The 23345-nt window shown below is 46.1% G+C and overlaps 1 protein-coding gene across 1 annotated transcript in view; it reads right to left on the bottom strand.

The window, feature by feature from the left end:
* LOC144129714 (apical endosomal glycoprotein-like) overlaps positions 1-23345 on the bottom strand; it is a 210625-nt gene that overhangs the window by 97445 nt on the left and 89835 nt on the right. The window contains exons 16-18 of the mRNA XM_077663811.1: positions 19311-19401; positions 17230-17466; positions 13179-13310 (exon numbers count right to left, since the gene is read on the bottom strand). Of these exons, the coding sequence (XP_077519937.1) occupies positions 13179-13310; positions 17230-17466; positions 19311-19401 (460 nt within the window). The remainder of the gene's footprint in view (positions 1-13178; positions 13311-17229; positions 17467-19310; positions 19402-23345) is intronic.

The following is a 23345-nucleotide window of genomic DNA, read 5'->3' as shown; positions in this document are numbered from 1 at the left end:
CCGTAACCATTAATCCACCGTGGCGGGTCCGACCGCCTCGCGGCCCCAGCCAATACCACCTAGATGTAGGTGGTATTGGCTTCGTTTTCGTTCCCTGCCTACTGGTGTGTAAGGTTCACTAGTGATCTTGTCGTACGTTTCCTTCGTAACACATTCATTAACCACACAAATAATTATTTCTTTCTCGATCGCATCGCACGTCCACACTTAATTATTTCGTGAGTCCTTTGCTGCACCGTGTTCGCCAATGCTCGCCGCGATATGCTCGCGGTCTACAGGGCGCAGGGCCTTCTCCTAGACGCCCTCCCAACGCTGTGGCCTCAGGGCAGTGCGCACACCTGTGAGCGAACCATGCTGAGCCTCTGTATATTCATCTAACAGACAGGCCTGGTGTCCCGTCTGTTCTCCGCCAGGTACTGACGCCCAGTGACCGAACGCTCCAACATGTGCTACCTTGGACGGCCAACAGCCCCACTCCAGCTGAGGTGTACAGTGTGCCGTGCCCGCGCGCTCTCCTTCGTGTATTGATTGTGGCCACCCCACGCGCCCTACCTGTACATACGTTTATTTGTAAATAGATTAATTGTATATAATACCTCTCTCCCCTCTATCTTTTCTGACTGTCCCCTCACCCCTTTCATTTTATTTCTCCAGTCTCCCTGCACTCTGCCTGCTATTTCCGCTGCCCCAGCTCTTGTAGCGATGGCAGATGCCGGAACTAGAAAATTTTTTCCTGCCTTTTTATTATTATTTTGAATAAACTACTACTACCGCTACTACTACTACTACTGCTACTACTACTACTACTACCACTACTACTACTACTACTACTACTAATACTACTACTACCACTTAGTTTATTTTTTATATGCCTCTATGTGTTGTAGCTGACTTTCTGACGTCAAGCGAATGAATACAACTTTAGTTACAACGTTCAATGGTGCCTATCGTGGAGTTACAAAGTTACATGGCTCTATTAAATTTCGATGCTGTCAACTGACAAGCACCGCCGCTTAGGCCTTAGTTTGACTTTGGCAGGTCTGCAAAGCGTACTCTTACTTTTCATACATATAAATATTCATGATTGACTGATACATCAAAAATCTTACACTGTCATCAGACCTACGCTTAAGTACCCAATTTTGTTCTTATCCTTTATTACAGTTAATTTTTCTGGCATTGGTAAAGCATGTCTTTTTTTATGTGCACCCCGTGTCTACTGACATCACCAAAAAGTGTTAATTAATTTACCGTTTTTTTTCTATTCCGCATGTTTTAGAGACGGTTTCTGTTAATATCAAGTTCTTTTATTTCTCTTCTTTCTTAACTGTGCGCTAAAACGGCAGATGCACATCGAGCCGCTATACCTAGTCAAGCTCTTAGTAAAGAGCGTAACGCCATATAGGCCTCAAGAGTATTTAGTCTCCTGAAAGCATAAAGAAAATTTAATTGAATTGAATTCCGGCATACATAAGTGGCATTTTTTAAGCCCATAGCTTAAGCTTCTCTCAGTTGCAACGCTCGTGATATTTCTTTGTTGCGTAGCTCGTTATGTTGCCTTCGATTGTCCTTAAGTCCTCCTTGCTTGAAGTGCCTCAAGTGCTGTCTAATAAATGAGTGCTGGTAACATGGTAGAGTTCTGTAAATTTCTTGGTGCTTGTTTCTTTCGTCATTACTGTTTAGTCTTTCTTGTTTTACGTTATCGATTACTGTCGTGTACAGCATTTTACTTGTAAGGTTACATTGCTCGCCTAATGATCCCCTGGAAATTTGCGTCCTTTTTTCGTGGCCGGTGTCTCCTGGAACAGAATTATTCAGATAAATTACATAGCTCACTAACCCCAAAGCATCATTACCGAACTTTAACTGCATACCCAGTCCGTCAAACACGTTTTCTCCTCTCCTCGTGTCGAAGAACAATTTAATTTTCTGTATATTCTGCATGGAACACCGTCGTTTGCTGAACTTATCTATTTTCCAGTCGTTTCCAGCTGTCCATAAAACGGAACAATATACCAGGCTGATTGCCGATTACCAAGGTATGTTTCTTTACTAACGTGAGTAGCTTGCCATTTCCAATTGTATGTTTGATCATTAACGCTGATGAAAAATAACACTTTTTTTGAAATTTTTAAATTTGGCTGTGAGTAGAGCGTGAACACAACCTCTGCGCGTAATTTAAGCGGCCAGCGCGACCCAAAGGTTGATGGCAATCGTCACTGTCAGGCACATAATTAACTAAAATCAATTAGTTAACTGTTCCGTGACTGCAATAAATGGGCATGTTTATACTGGAAACTTAGAGGTGGTCGCATTTCTAGACTACTCCATTTGGTAGAATTCCTCTAGAGCACATGTATTCGAAGGTAATCGCCCCCAAATTTTTCCCTGATTTCACGTAATTGCGCATCCAAGTTGATGGCAGTTGACGCTAAACCCCTCACTGGTGTGACGCAGATCTTCCATCGCACCTTTCGTTCCTATCTATAGCCTAAGGTGAAAGGGAAACAGCTATCGACGCTGCACCGATAGCGCTCTACGTCGCTGGCTGAAGAAACGTCGCGTCACGCAGGGACGAGTTTCTTGCCGATCGTCAGCGCCTAGCATGCGTAATTGCATGGATCGAGCTGAAATATTCAGCGCGAATATCTCGGAACACTCACCCCCAGGTTAATTTCACCAAGTGGGATTGTGCCAGGAGGCGACTATTCGAAATTTTAATGAAATTCAGACAAAATACAATTTGTCTGGGTGGAGAGGGCTAAAGGTGACACGAGAGGTCACCTGACTAGGCCCAAAACACCCTGAATTCATACAGCATAGTGTAGACATGAAAGGCATCACAACAAAATTGTGCAAGAATATCGTAAGATATCACGTTCAGCAAAAAAAATACAACAAAATTCTACAGGAATACCATATGGTTTAACAACACACTCTAGTTACAAGGCAAAGCACTTAAAAAAAGAATAACCACAAATGTGTTTCTTAGACAAAACCAAGAAAGGTAACCGGAATGGAGGGGATCGCCTGGAACACAGCAGTAATATACTGGTACTGCAGTTCCTGCAAACATGGTCGGGATTATACGCAAGTCAAGGAAAAATCTCTTGCCTGCTTTCGGAAAGCAAGCAGAGAAGAACAGTTTTCCATGGTGCCCGGCAATTCAGGTTGGAGGTTCAGCAGGTTAGGAATAAGCCAACTGAATAATTGATTTCCATAGTTAGTCCTACATTTAGATTTTATGAAAACAGTTTTCCTAAATTCGTATTGCGGGTCATGCTTCGTATACTTTGATATGAATAGTTGTGGATCACTTTTAAAATCTAAAAAGGCAGTCTCAGACAAACGCATCTTGTACAATGATTCAATATCCAAGATTCTATTTTGCATGAAATATAACGTTGTTGAGTCGCGGACCGGTAAGTTTTCAATGAAACGGACACCTTTTTTCTGTAATAAATATAGGCTTTTCATGTTTGACCTACCTGTAGTGCCCCATACGAGCAAACAGTAATGAAGCCGCGAGTGAACGGTATTGAAGTAGAGCTCACGTCGTAAATAACGAGGTAATAGCAGACGGAACCTGTTAAGCACACTAATGCATTGTGCAATATTGCGTTTAATAAAGCGAACATGGCAAGACCAGCGAAGGTTTTCGTGGAACCGGACGCCTAAAAATTTTATATCTGAAACTCGTTCTAGCGGTCGCGATTGAAATGTCACTTCATTATAAGAAACTGGTCTGTTAACAGAACTAAAAACAATGTACTTTGTTTTGTCAACATTTAACGAAAGTTCATTTGCAACAAGCCAGTCAGATAGATTTCTAAGCCATAAATTTACACGAGGAATTAAGGAACCAAAATTTTCTTTTGCCTTTTAGTTTCCAATATAAACATGCCCGCTAACTACAGCCACTGAGAAGTTAAATTATCGGTTTAATTAGCTGTGCGCCTGACGGTGATGATTATCACCTCTCTTTGTGTCTCCTCCGTTGCATAATTTATATGCAGGGATGAATTTCACGTGATTCTAAGCGCCTAATATTAAGAAATCTGTGAAACTTAATTTTTTCCACCCTGTATAGACTATACGCATATATAAAAATCATAGTGTACCGGCGAACGTTATAAACATACCTAAATTAGGAAGGTTGAAATGAAAAAAAAACTTTCCATTACCATGTGAGCCGTGCCAAACATGAATTGTTAGTAAAGTTATTATAATGCAGTAGATAGTAAGTAAAATTAATGAATTTAATTCTAAATTAGTAAAGTTTATTTCAATGACACAGACAAAATGATCCGATATCAGCTTGTCGTCTAATCTCTTGCAGCTCCAAACAAATGTTGTGGTTATGTAGAATGAAACTGAAATTGAGTTCATGAGGCATGCTACGAGCTGAGTGCAACGACAGGAAGAAAGTGCACCGAGATTTTACCTCTAAATCTGGCTCTGTCCTCGTTGGGAAAGTGCCATGACGTGACATTCTGTATGTGGAAATAGTTTCATGCTTAAAACGGGTAGTGGTTAGGATGTCCTGAGAGCCCTCCATAATAGCACAGCCACTCACGGAAAACTTACGCTACTGTCGTATCACGAATGTCTACAACGCCTCTATTGCGTTAGATAAGAGAATAGTGCAATGTCTCCTCATCTGGAGATCAAGAGGTAGACATAAAAGATGGCGACGAAAGCAAGGGGACCGGAGAACAGAATAAAGGAAGGCAAAGCTAGAGTCAAGCCCATTACATATGCGGGCGCGCAGTCTTCCGTGCTGCGCACCGACTCGCCGCACCACTTCCGGTTTTACCCTTTTAAACGGCGATTACGTGTCCAAAACAATTCAGAATGGTGCCTAAAAGGTAACGCACATTCTGAAACGAACGTGAATTATTGGTGTGCTGGTAATTGATGGCCAAGAAAAAGAAAGCGACTACTATGATTATGAGTCAGGAATGTAACCACTTCTTTTGGCTAAAAAGTGTCTCAGAATGCAGTCGAAAAAAATTGCAAACTAAGATAATATGATAAATGAAAGGAGTCGTTGAGATTGACATCTACGGTTCCTTACCACTAACGCCATCGGAAAAACGTTGGATCGTCACAGCCATCGACCACTTAACCCGGTACGCTGAAACAGCCCCCGTTCCGTCCGGCTCTGCCTCCGAGATCTCCCATTTCTTTCTCAACGCCATACTTCGGCGCCAGGGAGTCGCTCGTGTCCTTATCAGTGACCCCGGGAAGTCCTTCCTCTGCAGCGTCCTTGCCGAAGTTCTTCACGCTTCCATGACCGTCGATAAAACAACTTCAGCCTATCACCCCCGACCAATGGGCTCACCGAACCGTTTCATCGCACCCTGTCAGATATGCTGTCCGTGTACATCCACCCCGACCACACCAACTGGGACGCCATGCTCCCCTTTGTCACCTTTGCCTACAATACTGCCGTACAATGAAACAGCCAGCTTCTCCCCATTTTTTCTTTTGTATGGTCGCCCCCTACCTTCATTCTCGAAGCATCTTTCTTCTCTGCCCCCACAACCTCTTCTGGACTCTCCTGTGACGAATTTACTTCCCGTCTTGCCTCCTGTCGTACCATTGCCTGCCTGAACACTGACGCCTGCCAAGCCTCCCGGAAAAGCGCCTATGACTTCAAACACCGTGCACTGTGTTTCTTCCCTGGTGATGAAGTGTTGCTGTGGACTCCCGTGCTCAACCCCGGCTTGTGCGAAAAATTTCTCAGCCGCTTTATTGGTCGCACACTGCACTCGAACAAACATCCCCCTTGAACCATCGCTCTGCCCCTGTCCATCCTGTCAATGACCGACGTTGTCGCGGTGTAGATCGAGATGGTTCACGTGTCGCGCTTAAAGCCCTTCGCCCGTAACCCCACTCCGCTCTAACGTGCGCCCGGGTCGGTCGCTTTCGTCCGTAGGGTGACAAAATGAAAGCACAGTGGGCGACCCTCGCCTTCATCTGTAAATATTCATCATCATCACGCATCTTCGTCTCCGGAGGGGTGGCCGCCAAAATTGGGAGTGGCAATAAAATCTCGCTTCGTCCACAGTCTCAAAGTAGTATTAATGCTTTGTAAAAAAACAAACAAAAAAAGTCTATCACTAGAATGAGTATTCTAACTTCTGTATTAATCGTTTGGAAAACACAGTGCTGGTGCACTGCGCCACAGGAATATACGGAATGGTAGCATTTGTTTGTGCTCTTAACAGTTCTCATAAATATTCTCCAAGAATAGCGCATGAGCAGTGCAGAAGATCCCGCGGCCGCAAATGTCGGGTTAGTCAAGCATGGAAGGATATATTTTTATCTCTCAAAGAAACAGATGGTATTCAGAGTCTTAATATTAGTGGCTTACTCAAATTCTACTAATTAAGCCATTATGGCAACTAAATCATTTAGTTTCAAGAAAGAAGAGTTTACCTACAAAATCTAAACGAAACAACTGGAATTACTATCTCCTTGAAATACCAAAAGTCATAATCACACTAACTCGAAAAAGTTTGCAAAAGCGAGACAAAAACAAAAATTGGCTGTGGTTTAGCTCTGGTTAACCCTAGGTGAATTGCGAAAGCTTCGTTTCCTCGGCACATCGTCTACGCATTGTCTCATCCCGACACTCTCGAAAACCCAAGCCTGTCTCTCCCGCAGTTGAAGAGTTACTCCGGGACGTGGCACGACATCTAGCCGCGTCTTCGTAACGACGATTCTCGAGTTGTGCGGCGCGTTCTTCTGGCGCCTTTTGAGCGCGTTGTCTCTTCCTCGCTTCGTTCTGTCGTTGTTGCCTCTCTTTCGCGCTCTTCATACCGACTAAAATAGTGAGGTGAAGCGCGCATATATATATATATATATATATATATATATATATATATATATATATATATATATATATATATATATATATATATATATATATATATATATAAGTAATTTTCTTTTAACAAAAACTAATATATTGGCACTAGATATTAAAAAAAGAAACATTTCCCTATGCACCTTGATTTCGCTGAATGTTGGCTTCCTTAATATGTTTGTCAAACGAGCCCCTCACTTCATTTGCCTTGTCTGCTAATAGCTTAACGGGGGTTTCGGTTCTGGCAGTCTTGATGCCTTAGGTAGCATAAGAGGGCTCTCGCACAGTTTCCGCCCTCGCCGTTAGATGACGTTCTACGTCACACTTGCGGTATTACAGAACGGGCTACGTCCACCGCTATGGACGAGGGTGGCGCTGGTGAACACTCTCAAGGTTCGCTTACACGCAAAACATAAATACCCACGAAAGCAGCAGATTGGACAGTCGTCGCCGTAGCTCAGTTGGTAAGAGCACCGGACGCGATATTCGCAGGTCGTGGGTTCGGATCCCACCGGTGGCATGGTTGTTTTTTCTGCTGCTTTATAAGTAGTTTTCTTTAAATCAAAGCTTAATTGAAGTATTTTTCTCCCACTAATCCGCACTATAAAGGGTTAAGTCGAATGAATTCATTCGACTTAACCCTGATGAAGGATGATACACCGTCTGAAACCGTTGGTGAATAAACCTAGATAACCGAACCAGTTGTGACCTTTTCACTGTATATATATATATAAATATATATATATATATATATATATATATATATATATATATATATATATATATATATATATATATATATATATATATATATATATATATATATATATATATATATATATATATATATATAGAAGAAGCGCCTGCATCCGTGGAGAAAGATGTTTCGCTCCCGCTCGCGCGCTCGGACCACTTCGGGACCGCCGCAGTTTTGCGTCTCCTCTACGAAGGTTCTCCTTCGAATTGCTCGTAACATTTGGTGGAGGTGCGACCCGAGGCGACCACCATGGAGACGACGCTCCAACAACGGGCCCACCAGTACACTCGCAGCTTCAACAGCATTGTGCCCGAAACCTTTTCATCGTGCCTAGGCGGCAGTACAGACACATTGCGCGAACTGATTCGGTCAGCTGTCCGGGAGGAACTCCAACGGTTCCGTCTGCCCAGGTTGCGCCTGGGCCCCTGGCAGTGCTGAAAAAAGTCGTCAGGGACGAAGTGCGGCAGGTTGCGCAGGCGCCTCCTGTTCCCGAAGCGCCGCCCCAGTTCGATGAGCGACCCACATATGTATCCGTTGTACGTCGATCGGCTGGCTACGGTCCCGCTACTCCGACACCTGCCATGAGCAGCATTGGCACATGTCGCGCAACCGCACCTGGCTCCGCTGTTCTCTCGACGTCTGCTGCCAGTAGCACCACCCCATATTATGCAACTGCCCCTGCCACAGCTCAGCTACGTCCTCAGAAGTCAGATTCGTGGCGTACACGGGACCGTAGGCATCTGTGCTACCAATGTGGGGAGCCCGGTCATCTCTACCGAGCCTGTCCGTACCGCCAAGTGGGTCTTCGCGGTTTCCGTTCTGACGCACCTTGTCCTCAGAACGGTGAACAACCGCCTGAGATTGCGGAGCATCTCTGGGCGCGCCAGAACCGTGTTTACTCTGGAAGGCGCGAGTCCCGTTCGCCTTCACCTCTCCTCTATCGTGCGTCCAGCCCCGGCCACCAGAGTAGTTCCGCTGGCCATCGCTCGGCCAGTCCTCGTCGGGAAAACTAACACCAGCGACCTCTGCAGGCAAGGCCGCTGACGTCGAGATGTGTCAAGATCCTGCATCGCGGAACCATAGAGCCGACGATACCTGGACAGAGAGAGGCAGCGACAGTACCCGATACGCTGCAAGCGATTCTCGGGTGACAGTTGATGGCACTGAGGTTACCATGCTGCTCGATACCAGTGCTGATTATTCCATTATGAGCCATGCCTTTGCCGGGGACCTTAAAAAAAATTCTGACACCGTGGACGGGGACCCCCATGCGCACCGCTGGTGGCCACTTAATTTCCCCTTTTGGCAAGTGCACGGCTCGGGTTGGGATTTGTGGTTTCACGTACGTTGCTGAATTTTTCCAGAGACTTGATTCTGGGGATCGACTTTCTGCAGGCGAACGGTGCTGTGATTGACTTTACGGACGCAAGTGTCACGTTCTCGACCAAACAGGCCGTGGCCCGCTTTGACTCCCGAGATCCTTGCAGCAACGCTCTGTGCATTGTCCAGAATGATGTCATGGTGCCTCCGCGGTGCAGTGTCCTGGTGCTCGTGCGGAATGACCTATTCCACGACTAAGAGGGCCTGGCAGATGGCCATACTCCACTGCTGCCTGAGTGGGGCCTTGTCGTTGCCCGAGGTCTCGTCTAACTACGTGACAGCCGTACCAACGTCCTCCTGACCAACTTTTCCAACCAATATCAGCACCTCGTGAGAGGCACGGCTATGGCCTTCCTTCACGATGTTGCTGAGGTCCCAGGTTTGTGCACAGTTGGAGGACCCACTCCAGAGAATGCTGGGCCACACCACGCTCTTCAGACAGTCCAAATAAATCCGGCCTTGCCATCTGTTCAAAACGATCTTCTGTCGGACCTCTTGGCAGACTTTGCGGACTGTTTCGCTACGTGTTCGAAGGTCGGCCGCAATCCACTCGCCAAGCACCGTATCAACACTGATGCGACTACGCGACCCGTCTGCCAGCGCCCCTGCCGTGTTTCGCCGATGGAGCGAGAAACCATTCAAAATCAAGTTGCCGAAATGCTTGCGGACGATGTCATTCAGCCGTCCACCAGCCCATGGGCATCGCCTATGGTTCTTGTCAAAAAAAAAGGACAACACTCCGCGTTTCTGTGTCGACTATCGAAAATTTTATAACATGACCAAAAAGGACGTTTACCCACTGCCCAGGATAGACGACGTGCTAAACCGATTGCGGGACGCCCGATACTTTTCGTCCTTAGATCTTAAATGTGGGTACTGGCAGATCGAAGTGGACGAAAGAGACCGGGAGAAGACAACTTTTGTGACGCCCGACGGCCTCTATGAGTTTAAGGTGCTCCCATTTGGTCTGTGCTCAGCACCGGCCACGTTCCAACGCATGATGGACACTGTTCTCTCCGGCTTGAAGTGGCAGTTCTGCCTGGTGTACCTGGACGATGTGGTTATATTTTCGACCACGTTTGACCAACACTTGGAGCTGTTGCGCATTGTGCTACAAGGACTGAAATCCGCACAACTCACCATCAAAGCCGAGAAATGCAATTTTGGCTTTGGAGAACTTCGCTTTCTTGGTCACGTTGTCAGCGCACAAGGTGTTCGCCCGGACCCTGACAAGACCGCTGCCGTCTCAGGTTTTCTACGCCCAAGTGACAAGAAGGCCGTTCGCCGGTTTTTGGGTCTGTGCTCGTATCATCTGCGCTTTGTGCAAGATTTCTCGCGAATCGCCGAACTTTTAAACTCATTGACTCGAGACGACACGCTCTTCGTGTGGGGAAGCGACCAAGAGGCTGCATTTGTCGAGCTTCGCAACCGTCTACAACGTACTCCGATACTCGCCCATTTCGATGAACACGCCGCCACGGACATCCACACTGATGCCAGCAATGTCGGCCTTGGTGCGGTACTTACCCAGTGACAAGACGGTGCAGAACGGGTCATCAGTTATGCCAGCGGAAAACTTACGCGCGCTGAGAGCAATTATTCTGCGACGGAGAAACAGCGCCTTGCAGTGATATGGGCCATCAGCAAGTTCCGGTCGTACCTCTACGGGCGACCCTTCCGTGTGGTAAGCGACCACCACTCCTTATGCTGGCTGGCGAGCCTCAAAGGCCCCTCAGGACGCTTGGCGAGATGGAGCTTACGCTTGCAAGAATACGAGTTAACAGTTGTCTACAAGTCGGGCCGTAAGCATCAGGATGCGGATTGTTTGTCGTGTGCGCCTATCACAATCAGTCCCGAGGAACCCGCCGATGACTTTCCTTTCCTGGGCGCTATTAGTGCCACCCAAACGGCGAAGGTTCAGCGAGCGGACTCGGAGTTCGCGCCGCTCATCGATTACCTCGAAGGCGTCAACGCTCGCATCCCGCATGCTTTTCGTCGCGTGCTCCAAACCTCCACTTTACAATCTGGTGTTCTCTACAAGCGCAACTTTCCAGCAACAAAGAACCGTTCCTGCTTTTCGTACCATCACCGCTGCGGCGAGAGATTTTGAGTGCCTGTCATGACGCACCCTCCGCCGGCCATCTCAGAGTAGCTCGTACACTGGCGCGCATTAAGCAGAAGTATTATTGACCCAGGTTACTCCCATCAGCGCGGACCCACGTAAAAACATGCCGCGACTGCCAACGTCGTAAGTCTCCTCCGTTGAAACCAGCCGGACTTCTTCACCACGTCGATCTATTGAAGACCCCTTTTCACAAAATGGGCATGGACCTCCTTGGCCCTTTTCCGAAGTCTTCATCTTGAAAGCGTTGGATCGTTGTTGCCACCGACTACCTGACACGGTACGCCGAGACCACGTCTCTTGTGAAAGGCACTGCTGCTGAAGTGGCGCAGTTCTTCGTACACAACATTGTCCTGCGTCATGGAGCTCCCGCCGTTGTTGTTACTGACCGGGGAACTGCTTTCACTGCCCGCTTAACCCAGTCCGTGATGACTCTGACGCACACCATCCATCGACGTGCTACGGCCTATCACCCACAGACAAACGTATTGGTAGAGCGACTCAACCGCACTCTAGCCGACATGCTTTCTATGTATGTTGACGTCGAGCATCGAACTTGGGATACCGTTCTTCCGTACGTAACTTTTGCCTACAACACCGCCCTGCCGGAGACAGCCCGGCTGACCCCCTTTCAGCTGGTCTTCGGTCGGCAAGTGACCACTCCGTTGGATGCTATGTCACCCGTTGACCCCTACTGCGACTCTGACGCTGACCTCGACGCAGACACCTTCGTTCAGCGCGCTGAGGAAGCGCGGCAATTGGCACGCCTGCGAATTAACCGCCAACAGGAGACTGACGCCGCTAGGTACCTCAGACGCCGCTTCGTCAGTTACACGCCTGGCGACTTGATGTGGGTGTGGACACCTGTTCGTCGCCGCGGCCTTTCTGAAAAGTTGATGCGCAGATACTTCGGCCCTTACGAAGTAGTGCGCCGCATCAGTGATGTGACGTATGCAGTTACTCCCGTCCAAGCAGCTTGCTCATTTCGCCTGTCGCACCGTACTGAAGTCGTGCACATTGTTCGCATGAAGCCTTACCACGACAGACTCCCTGACTGAACAGCGGTTCACTGCAGCTGTATTTTGCTAATAGTTCCCTCCTAGCCGCATCATGGCGATGCTGCAGAAGAGGGGGCAGTGATACGTGCCACTCTGAAAGAAGAAGAAAAAGCGCCTGCATCCGTGGCCGTGGAGAAAAAAGATGTTGCTCTCCCGCTCGCGCGCTCGGACCACTTAGTCCACAGTTTTGCGTCTCGTCTCCGGAGGTTCTCCTTCGAATTTTCGAATTGCTCGTAACAGCATATATATATATATATCACGCGAGGCGACACCTTCTCACTCTGTCCAAGCGGAGCACATCTGGTGGAGCGAGCGGCAGCGGCGTTGACCGCGGCGCCATCTGTTGAAGCGCGGCTGCGGTGTTGCTAGGCGACGGCGGCTCAAGGTCGTTTGTCGGCCACGGGCATACGGCATACGGCTGGAGTGCGCGACGAGCTGAAATAGCTCTGTGGGGGGCGTAGTGAAGCTGTTGCTTTAAAACGTCCAAGCCGTGCTTTTGGTCTCATAGTCTTAATATCTTGAAGGAAGCATTCTAGGAGTGCAGTTCTAGAATTATAGATTGCATTCAAAGCCAAGCGAATTTTCATTATCAAAGATGGGAGTAGCCTGCCAAGTGTCAGAATAAAAAATCAGTGGTAAGCACTAAACCAAATACCGCCATGTTGGCTCAGTGGTTATGGCGCTTGGCTGAGGACCCAACAGAAATGGACTGGATCCCGGCAGCGGTGGTTGAATTTTCATGAAGACAAAATTCTAGCGGTCCGTCCATTGTGCATTATCAGTGCCTGAGATCCCCATGTGGTTGAAATTGTTGGAGCCTTTCTTCACTACAGCTTCCTTCATAGCCTGACTCGCTTTGAGGCGTTAAACCCCCATAAACCATAAACTAAACCGAACAGTCCCAAGCAATATTTTTCAGCGTTCGCTGAAAAATATTGCTTGCGAGCTCCGTGAATTGTCAAAACACTTTTTCGATTATTTCCTTACCTTTTATATTGTAGTAATACCAGAAGCTGAGAGTACACAGATTTCCGGTGTTTCGTATTGTTGGCGCAACTATGACACGTGCGATGACGTTTTCCACGAACGTGTAGTTCGTGTAGAAGAGTGCGTAATGACCTGAAAACGAAAAAATACGTCACTGTGGTAAAGAATTTAGTGTGCTCAACATTCCTGGAAAGGCGCACTTAAATAGCCTAAATAACCTTTGATATATTTGACGTGACGAAGAGAGAGGAGAAGGACTTTAATAGAACAGGAGAGGTCTGCCTGGTTATCGCCCTGGCATGCTACTCCAGGGCCTGGCGGAGCTTACAGATGCAAGACGTGTAGTTCATGGCGCAATACTAACAGGGATTTGGAACAGAAACAGCATTATTTTTGACCTAACGCCGAGAAGCCTGCTGTTGTGCCTCAACCGTCGGAGGAGGATAAAGGGCGCGCTTGTGACAATGTTGTGATACAGAATCAGACACAAGAGATTATTAGAGGGCATCTTAGTTTCGTGGCCTTATCATATACGTTGCTGGCCCTAGCAAGTTTTCATGCCGAAATGCGTTTCACGGCTACAGTTTAACCTCTTTTTGTTCGAACAATTTTGTCTGTTCGTGTATCTATTGATACCACAATACCAGGATTAAGGTATATGTTATTGTACTCAAGCCTATGCCTTCCTGCTCGTATCATGGTATGAATGGACCAACGAATCCAGTGGGATTCGAACTCACGCCTTTTAGGTGTCAATATGGTAACAGCAACGTAATGTTAATGGCAAGATCAACAACAACAAAGTTGGGCCACTATCACAACCGTGTTGGCAGGAGTATTTCAGAATGCAGTATTTGCAGTAATTTGATAAGGCATCTTATTCGAGAGCCGGTGTTCCTTTGGGTTAAACGATATGTGTTATTTAGTTACTGAAAACCTGCCGTAGGGATATTTACGAGGCAGGTGCTAAAGCAACTAGGGCACTGCTGTGGTGCTTCGGTGCTGGCAGCCTTGATGCTATAGGTAGCATAACAGCGTTCTCGCGCAATTACCACCCTCATTGTTTGATGCGGCAAATCCGGTATTGAGCGATTAAAGGGCAACTGAGTTTAAAGGAATGTAAGGTGTGAAAGTTGCAGGTAAAGCATTCGAAATCTTTTTACGTTAGCCTTTCAAATGATGACGTAATCGCCGACTAAACCGGCGTAGGCACTCGTGCTTCTCTGCAGTGCACAGCAACGGGTAGAGGCTGCTATGATGACGTCACGTACGGCGGCAGCGCTAAGTTTTCATCGAAGAAACTGCTGTTTCAAGAAGGAAAACGAATGCCGTGGAAGGTGAAGCTCACGAAGGATTGTTAGGCGGCATCGGACGACGCACGGGAGCATGTAGACGAAGGCAGCGGACATCTTAAATTTCGGGACCAATGACGTCACTACCAGCTTCCTCCCACTCCTTTAACGCAGTGCGGAGAAGCCTGAACATCGTCGGGGTTTAAATCGGTGATCACGTCCACATTTTAAATGCTAGCCCACAGCTACTTTGCATACTTTGCCTAGAAGCATCGTAGATTGAAATTCCTTAATAATCTTGAATTCTCAAAAACCCTCTCACCTTCGCTTTAAGGACATTCCGCATGTACAGCTATGCTCGACATGGGCGCTGGTGAACATTCTCAATGCCAGGCTACACGCAACAAATATATACTTGAAAAAGAAGGTCGCACACCCGCACGAGCAGTTCACTTGGCCGAGCTCTGCATGTGATTTTGCGGAGGTCGTGTTTAGGGATCGCATCGGCGACATGCGGTTCTCTTTTCTTCTATTTTTAACCAATTATGTTCCAGGTAAGAATTCATTGCACAACTAATTCCTCATTGTCTAACAAAAAAAAAGAGGCGGTCAATCCGATTCATGCGGCTGAGCTTGCGCTAGCGTTGAGATCACTTTTGCGCGAGAGATTTGGGCTAATGTCGCTTCCACCCTTGGATTTGCCCGCACATCAATCACGATTGAATTTTCAGTTTGCAAATTGTTTCATTATTCACTTTTCTAGGTTCGACGTTTGAGAAAGACGTAATTATAATATGCTTATGCATTTAACACGCTCGCTTTCTCTTAAGTTCTACATGAACTTCAAAACAATATTATAGAGTTATAGAATATGGGTACCGTGTTTCCGTTATCGATTACCGTGTTACCTGACACTGGACTTTCCGATTAGCGCTGCACACACAAGAAGACGTTTTAGCGCACCGTCTCTTCTCTAACAAGTTACTGTAAGGCTAAAACGAGTGATGACGACGGTAGATGCCCCAGATTTTATTGCAAAAAAAAACACGCAGGCATTGCAATCATTTCTATGCATTGAGATGCTACGTGTACTTCAATAAATAAACATCGCGAGGGCATTTGAAAAGCCTCTTCAGCGGCGGTTTTCAAATACGCCCGTAATGCTAGGCACCTTGCCTACCCTGACAAGTGGGCAATTTCACTACCCTGAACTCAGTAAGCATGCAGGGCTCATTGCGCAACTATGACATCTGTTTTCCTTTCCGTAGCGTCAAACAAAGCGGCGCCATCTAGTGAGAGTAAGTCAGAGCGCGTCAGCTCTGGTCTGGAAAAACTTATTTCCTGCACTTACAAATGCATATGATAAGGGAATTACCAGTCTTTCTTTTTCAAGGATGAAAAGTATGAAAATGTAAGAAAATGCTAAAGCGGGCACAAAGCTCAAGAACTGCAGTGTTGTCATTGCTATTTGCCTATGTACACGACATAAAGTTAGGCTTAACTACTGAAAAATGACCAAATTATCTCAAAAGCATGGGCGAGTTGTTACTCGAACCTTGATGTGTGAGTGAGAGTATGCGAATTAAAAGCGAATGCCTTAATTTATAGCGAGAAATGACACCGAAGAATACGCCGGCGGGGCTGTATTTGGTGCGAAGCGGCCGTGCAGTGCGGCGCCAAATTTGTTTGCGAGCGAACGCTAAATCTCCGCAACGCTAAAAGAAATCCAGTAAAGTGCTAACGGCCCGGTAATGGCCGCTCATGCGCCGATGCCGCTAGCCAGGCCCGGTAAATGGCAACGTAAACACAGGAACGATGTCCTATTAACTCTCCATTGATTAACATGGCAAACCCTGTATGCAGAAAGCATTCCGCTCTGACACATTGATTAAGGATAACTGAAACGCTAAAATCACTCCATTGGCCTGTGTGTTATCACAAGATGTTCAACAACCATAGCAACATTTAATGACAGAAGTAAGAACGGAAATAAAAGTAATGTTTGACCGCACTGCGGGAGAAACAGACGCCACACCATGTGACTCCGTTCTTATAAAAGTTACTACTCCCAAAAAACGAAACGCATGTTTCCAGTTTTTTTTTTTTAACATGCGAATCTAATTAGATGCGTTGACCATTTGGCTATTTTTGTTCCGTTTCACGCTGTTTGGCACACAGCGTTTTCGGGCGCTCAAAGCGACTGCTTTCGCAGGAATAGAGATATTTGCAATTTATCAAAAACAACAGCGCAGGGACTCTTATCGGCATTGACTCAAAGAATGTCATTACAATTTAATGCACCAGAAAATACTGAGAAAAGTTCAGTCCCAAAATTCAGATTCCAAACTTGCCTTAAAAATGCAGAATACCTTAGCTCTTTCTTGTGTTAGGCGCTCAATGCTATACCAAAATGGCGACATCGATGTTTTTATATTATATTATGTTTTATATTAAACGACAGGGCATGTCAGTACTTATCTACGTCGCAAGATAAACTTCTGCGGTAGGCAACGGATTTTCAACAACGAATTTCTGAAAATACCCAAAATAAGGCAATTTCTTGCAGTTTATAGCATAATATGTGCATTAAAAACAATTCTTTTTACTCCAAAAGAATACGTCTATACTTGAATTTGGACTTGTGTTAACGGATAAGAATTTCTATTTAAAAATCTAAAATCTCAAGTTATTCGGCCATCTCCTTCAGGTACGAACTTTTATGACTACAATTCCGTGAGGATACTCTCTGCGAATCATACCAATGCGCCGGTTATCGGCACCCGTGGGAGCAGCGACGGGGACGTTCCCTATGATCGCACGGTGCCAGAACGACGGGCCCACAACGCGTTTGGTAAACCAGCCGCACGAGCCTTCACTGAAGTCGCAATCCCCGCAGTGAAGCTCATCAGCGCCATTCTCGCAGTCCGCGACGAAGTCACAGACGCGCTCCCCCGGCAGAGTCTGGTTGCTGCTGCAGTTGAACGTCTCCGGTACGACTGGATGTGCAGCAACAGAAAACAGTTTTCACGCTCACTGAGGACGCACACGTCAGTTGCAGCATCTAAGGTGTTGGTGTTGCTGCAAATACTGACAATTGTTGCAGCTTACCGGATCAAGCGACACGTGCCACATAAAATAGGAGAGAAAAACCTTAAACCTATACGTAGAATTGTACCACCAAGTTGTGAGAAACTGAGGATTAAGGTCTAGTGTTGGACAAAGGGCTCTCTTATTCGTGAAAATATCAAAATTGCTGCCCTTAGAATTTAGTAGAGCGATGATTTGAAACCTTGGGTTTAAGTAATCAACTGAATACATTTCCGGCTTCATACTTAGTAACGTGTCTTACCTTTATCTCCATGAATCACAAAATTACCTTTGTAAGAAAAGGTGTTAATCTCGAGCCTAAGTCCGAGCTCGGGGCTGTGATCGCAAATGCCTTGTCGCAAACCACAGCGATTCGCAGAAAAGGTAGAAAAATGCCACCATTTAACTTAAGTTTTCCGAAAATTTATGCTGAGAGCAGTGACTACGAAATTAAATTAGGCACAAGGTGATTATTAAACTTCGGCGGCATTCTCTCAAGTTTCACTAACAATTGAATGCATAGCTAGACACTCCGGACAACATGTCTTTCTATCCCATCTTTGAACTCTCCTACTATCTGCACGTGGTAGCGATTGTGGCTCGGCTTGAGCCAGTGGGCAGGCCTGCGCACTTTCCTTTTCTTTCTTCCTGGCAACAGACAGACAGACAGACAGACAGACAGACAGACAGACAGACAGACAGACAGACAGACAGACAGACAGACAGACAGACAGACAGACAGACAGACAGACAGACAGACAGACAGACAGACAGACAGACAGACAGACAGACAGACAGACAGACAGACAGACAGACAGACAGACAGACAGACAGACAGACAGACAGACAGACAGACAGACAGACAGACAGACAGACAGACAGACAGACAGACAGACAGACAGACAGACAGACAGACAGACAGACAGACAGACAGACAGACAGACAGACAGACAGACAGACAGACAGACAGACAGACAGACAGACAGACAGACAGACAGACAGACAGACAGACAGACAGACAGACAGACAGACAGACAGACAGACAGACAGACAGACAGACAGACAGACAGACAGACAGACAGACAGACAGACAGACAGACAGACAGACAGACAGACAGACAGACAGACAGAGACAGACAGACAGACAGACAGACAGACAGACAGACAGACAGACAGACAGACAGACAGACAGACAGACAGACAGACAGACAGACAGACAGACAGACAGACAGACAGACAGACAGACAGACAGACAGACAGACAGACAGACAGACAGACAGACAGACAGACAGACAGACAGACAGACAGACAGACAGACAGACAGAGTGAGCAGTGAGGGAGAAAAAAAGCAGGATATTAGGAAAGAGACAAATACACAGAACATTTCCCTAAAGAAACCTTGAAATTCTCGCGTGAAAATTTATGTGGGATCGCTATGAAGAGCGTTCAGCTCGATATTACAATGGCACTACAACATAGCCTCCACTGCAGGAAGTGGAAGGAACCCGGGGGCAATTTCGGCAGAATACATGGAAACTGCAGTTCTCAGAATACGATTGCATCTTTTTGCTGCTGCTATTACTACCCAGAAGAAACAATAGCTTTCGTAATGCTATTACTTTGCACACTTGGACGTAGTGAGAATTAAATTGAAAAATCCACATCATGAGCGCTTTCAAGACGCCCTGCGAATATTGGCAAACTTCTTCACTTCTCATGGAAAAAATTATTTCAAGCCGACTGTGGCACTCACAATCTTCGCAGCTAATCTCCGAGCTGTACACATCGTCGATGGCAACAAAACCGTCCTCGTTGCCTCCAGACACTGCAGTAATGGTTGGACGCTGTTGAAAAAAGAAAGTTTGCTGGTTACAACTGAAGCCTTTAGAACATATTCCATGAAAATACTATATCTTACAAGATAACGCAAATGTGGAGATGACTTTTTTTTTAGAATTCATGACGAGCAGCTGTTACTTTTTAAATCCAGTTCTAATTAGGGCAACGTGTGTCGGCTGAAGACGATACCAATTCGCAATTCAACACGTGGCACTCATTCAATGCTTCCCTAAATTCCTGAAAACAACAAATTGAAATAAATAAACACGCACGAAATCCAAACACCATAAAAGCTTTAAACAGAAATGCTCAATGAACATAAAAAATACCTTTTTTGACATCCAAAGAAAGTGTGAATGCACTACAAGTAATAAAAGCCTATAAACATGCTCAAACACTAAGCATGAGTGTATAGCTTGGCTCAGCGAAGTAGTCCAATACACTACCAGCAGTGTCTAGAGTAGGTGTTGAATTCCCGTCTAAGAAAGGGTGGCTCCCGCTCGGAAACGATAGGCTGCTGTCTTGTTGGCGTAAACTTGGAAAAGGCGCCATTTAACTCAAATGCAACGTTTTACTGCGGCTCATAGCATGCTTTTTACTTCACTGGCGTTACGCTATCGCCTAGAATGTATACTACGAAAGCTGTCGTAAACAAGGAGTTTTGAAATCATCATTTGTCATTTCTTCAGATTTCTTGTTAAAGCAACACGAAAAAAACAGAACATGGACACAATGTTAGGTCCCGAGTTTATTATTTCCCGCCAATCCAGAGCAAAAAATCTGGAAAAAATCGCTGGTTGTTCATCATTGCCAAGCACTAAATATTGTGCGAAAGCAATTTTTTTACAGGTGGACAACACCGCCACGTACATGACAGCGCGGTTAAGGTGTCCACTGACCCAGGGAGCCAGAGTCGCGTTTCAGCAGCAATGTTTTCAACGCCAAGGCGTATTGCTCTAGTGACGCGTCTCTTTTACAACGTTGCCCATGCCAACGCATGCAGCGCACATCTGTCACCTCCACCACATAACTCAAAGCCCGAATATCAGTTTTATAAAAGTATTAGCTGATGAAGTCTATGATGTGCAATCTATAGCGTGGCAGTGTGTGGCAGTTTAAGGGCCGCTGTAAGATCGTTTTTTACCAACATGCGGACGCGTCCTTGCAGCCATGCGCACGGGCCGAACAATGGGGCGCATGAACGCATCGGCCCGGGCGCACCAAGTTGGTCAACTTCCACTTCCTGACGCAAGAGCGGATGGTCGCATCACAGCTATTGGCTGCTGTCCCGTGACGTGCCAGTGGTGCCAGGCAGCGCCTCCTCAGCAAGATGGACGCCCACGAAGCTGAGTGAGAAACCCGGCCGAGTAGGTGGCAGCTGTGCCGAGAAATACATAATATGATTCCCATGTAACTATTACCAGTGTTAACAGAGACTTCGAGCTTCGCCGTATGCAAGAGCGGCAAGCGGAAGTTTCCCCCAAGTTGTTCTGTCGCCGTCTATACCAAGTTGACCGAGCGACCTTCAAACACGTATACGCTGTCTGCTCAAGACGTAAAAGTGGCGATGTCGCGAAGTGTTTATTTGAAGCGGTTTGTGACAGTTGCAAGCATTCTTTATTCTCGCGAGGATCCTCACGAACAGCAGCAGGAAGCAGCTCCCCAGGGTGAATTTCCTGTGCATACAGCAAGCTCACAGAGCAGCGACAAGTTTAAGTGTAGTGAAAGTGATAGCAGTCGGAGCAAGTGCTTTTCAGTCAGTCAGTGATATCGCCTGCGAGTATAATTACGTTTGAAACGCTTACTACGCACGCCTTGTTTTCCGAATGCTGAAATGAACTTAGAGCTGTACAGCAGATCCTGGTTCGGGTGCACGCGTGTGTACTGAGTTTGCGAACTGCCTTGAGTGCGCCGGGATGAAATAAATTTCGATCTCTACAGCTAGTCGCATTCGTTGCAGCGGTTGCATTGATCGCGAGCACTGTCTTTGTGCTGCGGCGTAGCCATCACCGATATTGATCCTAGTTCTTGTGTAATGTGTTAGAGAACCGCCGCGAGTGCGACGAGACCATTCTGGCAGCTGTGTTTTGCGCATTCGAAACGACCTCGGCTGCACGACCGCTGAGCTGTTTTCTGCCATTATTTTAGAAGCGTCGCCAGCATTCTGCGACATTGTGCTTAATAGTTTGCACTTCGCGATTATGAGTGGCTAGATTACGAAGGTGTGCCGGCGGCACTGTGAAGTCTGTGTGAAAGCATCGGTGTGCTTGACAGCTGTCAATTATGGCGCGTTGTTTGTTATTTCCTGCCTACTACGCAGGCCTATATCAACAATAAATATTTGCGTGACAAATTGCATGAATCCACTTCCCCTGCATGTGATCATGGGCTGAGCAAAAGCAGTAGTCTTAATTGGGTTGACTTGTTATCACCAGATCACGAACACTTATGTACGAACAAAAACCATAGCGAATCATTCACCTGGGTTTCAAAATGCAAAAACCTTTAATATGTGTTGAATACCGACTAGTGCGGCTCTTTTTCGCGAGCATTACATTTTATCTGATGCAAAAAAAAGGAAAAAGACCACAGCAGATGCTTACGCTTCTCAAAGCAAGATATCCAAATAAACTTATGTCTTATTAATGTGAACACTTTGGTTCCGGATCAGAACTTTACATAGAGTTTTCTCTAATAGTTAATCATGATTAAAAACCAAAAACATTTTCAGTAAAATGCTGTGATTACATTTTATTTTTTGCTTAGTAGCATGGAGTTGCATTTTAGGCAAATTCTTACAATCTGGATAATCATGCTTGCCATGGCGACTGTCAAAATGCAGCGATCTCGGAGTGTTACGTGAGAATAGAAACAGTACTCATTGAATCAGCCCATCATTCCGTATGAGCTGCCCGACACCTCGGGTTTATTGGCGTCGAACAGGTGTTAACCAGCGCTTCCTAATAAGCAGTACCGGCTTGTGTGAGACATTCTCGAAGCCTTTAGAAGCATATGTCATCATTGCGCATGCACACGTGCATCTGCTGCGTTGATTTACCTGCGACTGCTTGCAATGAACATCATCTGCCTCCTGTGTGAAGGCGATGGTGGGTTATGAGAATGTATTCGTCAAAAATGTATAATTCTTCCTAGATTTGCTTAGCCTTCTTTGCATTTATTGCATTCCTAAATTTGTTTGCTTGAAAGTAGATGCCGGTTTGCACCCACCTGCCACAATGCTAAGCTATAGGTTTCTTGGGACGCACATCTGTTGACATTTGTCGTATAGCCGCGACCAGGCCATTTTTGTCCATATTGCCAAACCGCGTTAACGAGGTTTATTCTGATTTTTAAAAATGTGTTATGCTCTACTTCACAGTAGTTGGCTCTGCAATGCTGGCTTTTAGCCATATCTGAAAGTTTTACAGTGTCGGTGCAGTCACCGACCTGTCGAAGCTGGGACCACATTTAATTTGAACCCATTTTCTTGCTGCTTGGATTGTATTTTCAGATTCGCTGCTTTGCACCTGTGCTAAATTCTCCTCGTGCCCGATATGCGGTGAACTTGAGTAGTTTTTTTCTTCCTGCGACGTGCTCTGTTTAAAAACATTAACTCATTGTTGCAAGTAGACATCTGTGAGATTATAAAAAACGTTATTCTGTAAGCGAGTGCCTTAATAATTTGTGCAGTGAACAAAGTGCGCCAGAATATTAGTCTCCGAGCCTTTAAGTGGCAATGATTTTGACACCAGAAAGAAAAGTGCTTTGTCAATCATAAACTACAAGCCGAGAGCGTCGGCATGCTTGGCAGTTCAAGGTTTAGCAAAAAACTGCACGCTGTGCTGCGAGTGGTATGATAGCAATTCCGGGGCGCAACAGCCAAATGATTCAGTCTGTATTAATCGCCAAACACTTCTAACAGTACTTGCGCTGCGTTGTAGTGCCTGGT

The sequence above is a fragment of the Amblyomma americanum genome, chromosome 4 (genome assembly GCF_052857255.1).
Source record: "Amblyomma americanum isolate KBUSLIRL-KWMA chromosome 4, ASM5285725v1, whole genome shotgun sequence".
Lineage (NCBI taxonomy): Eukaryota > Metazoa > Arthropoda > Arachnida > Ixodida > Ixodidae > Amblyomma > Amblyomma americanum.
This window is presented reverse-complemented; position numbering and strand designations above follow the sequence as displayed.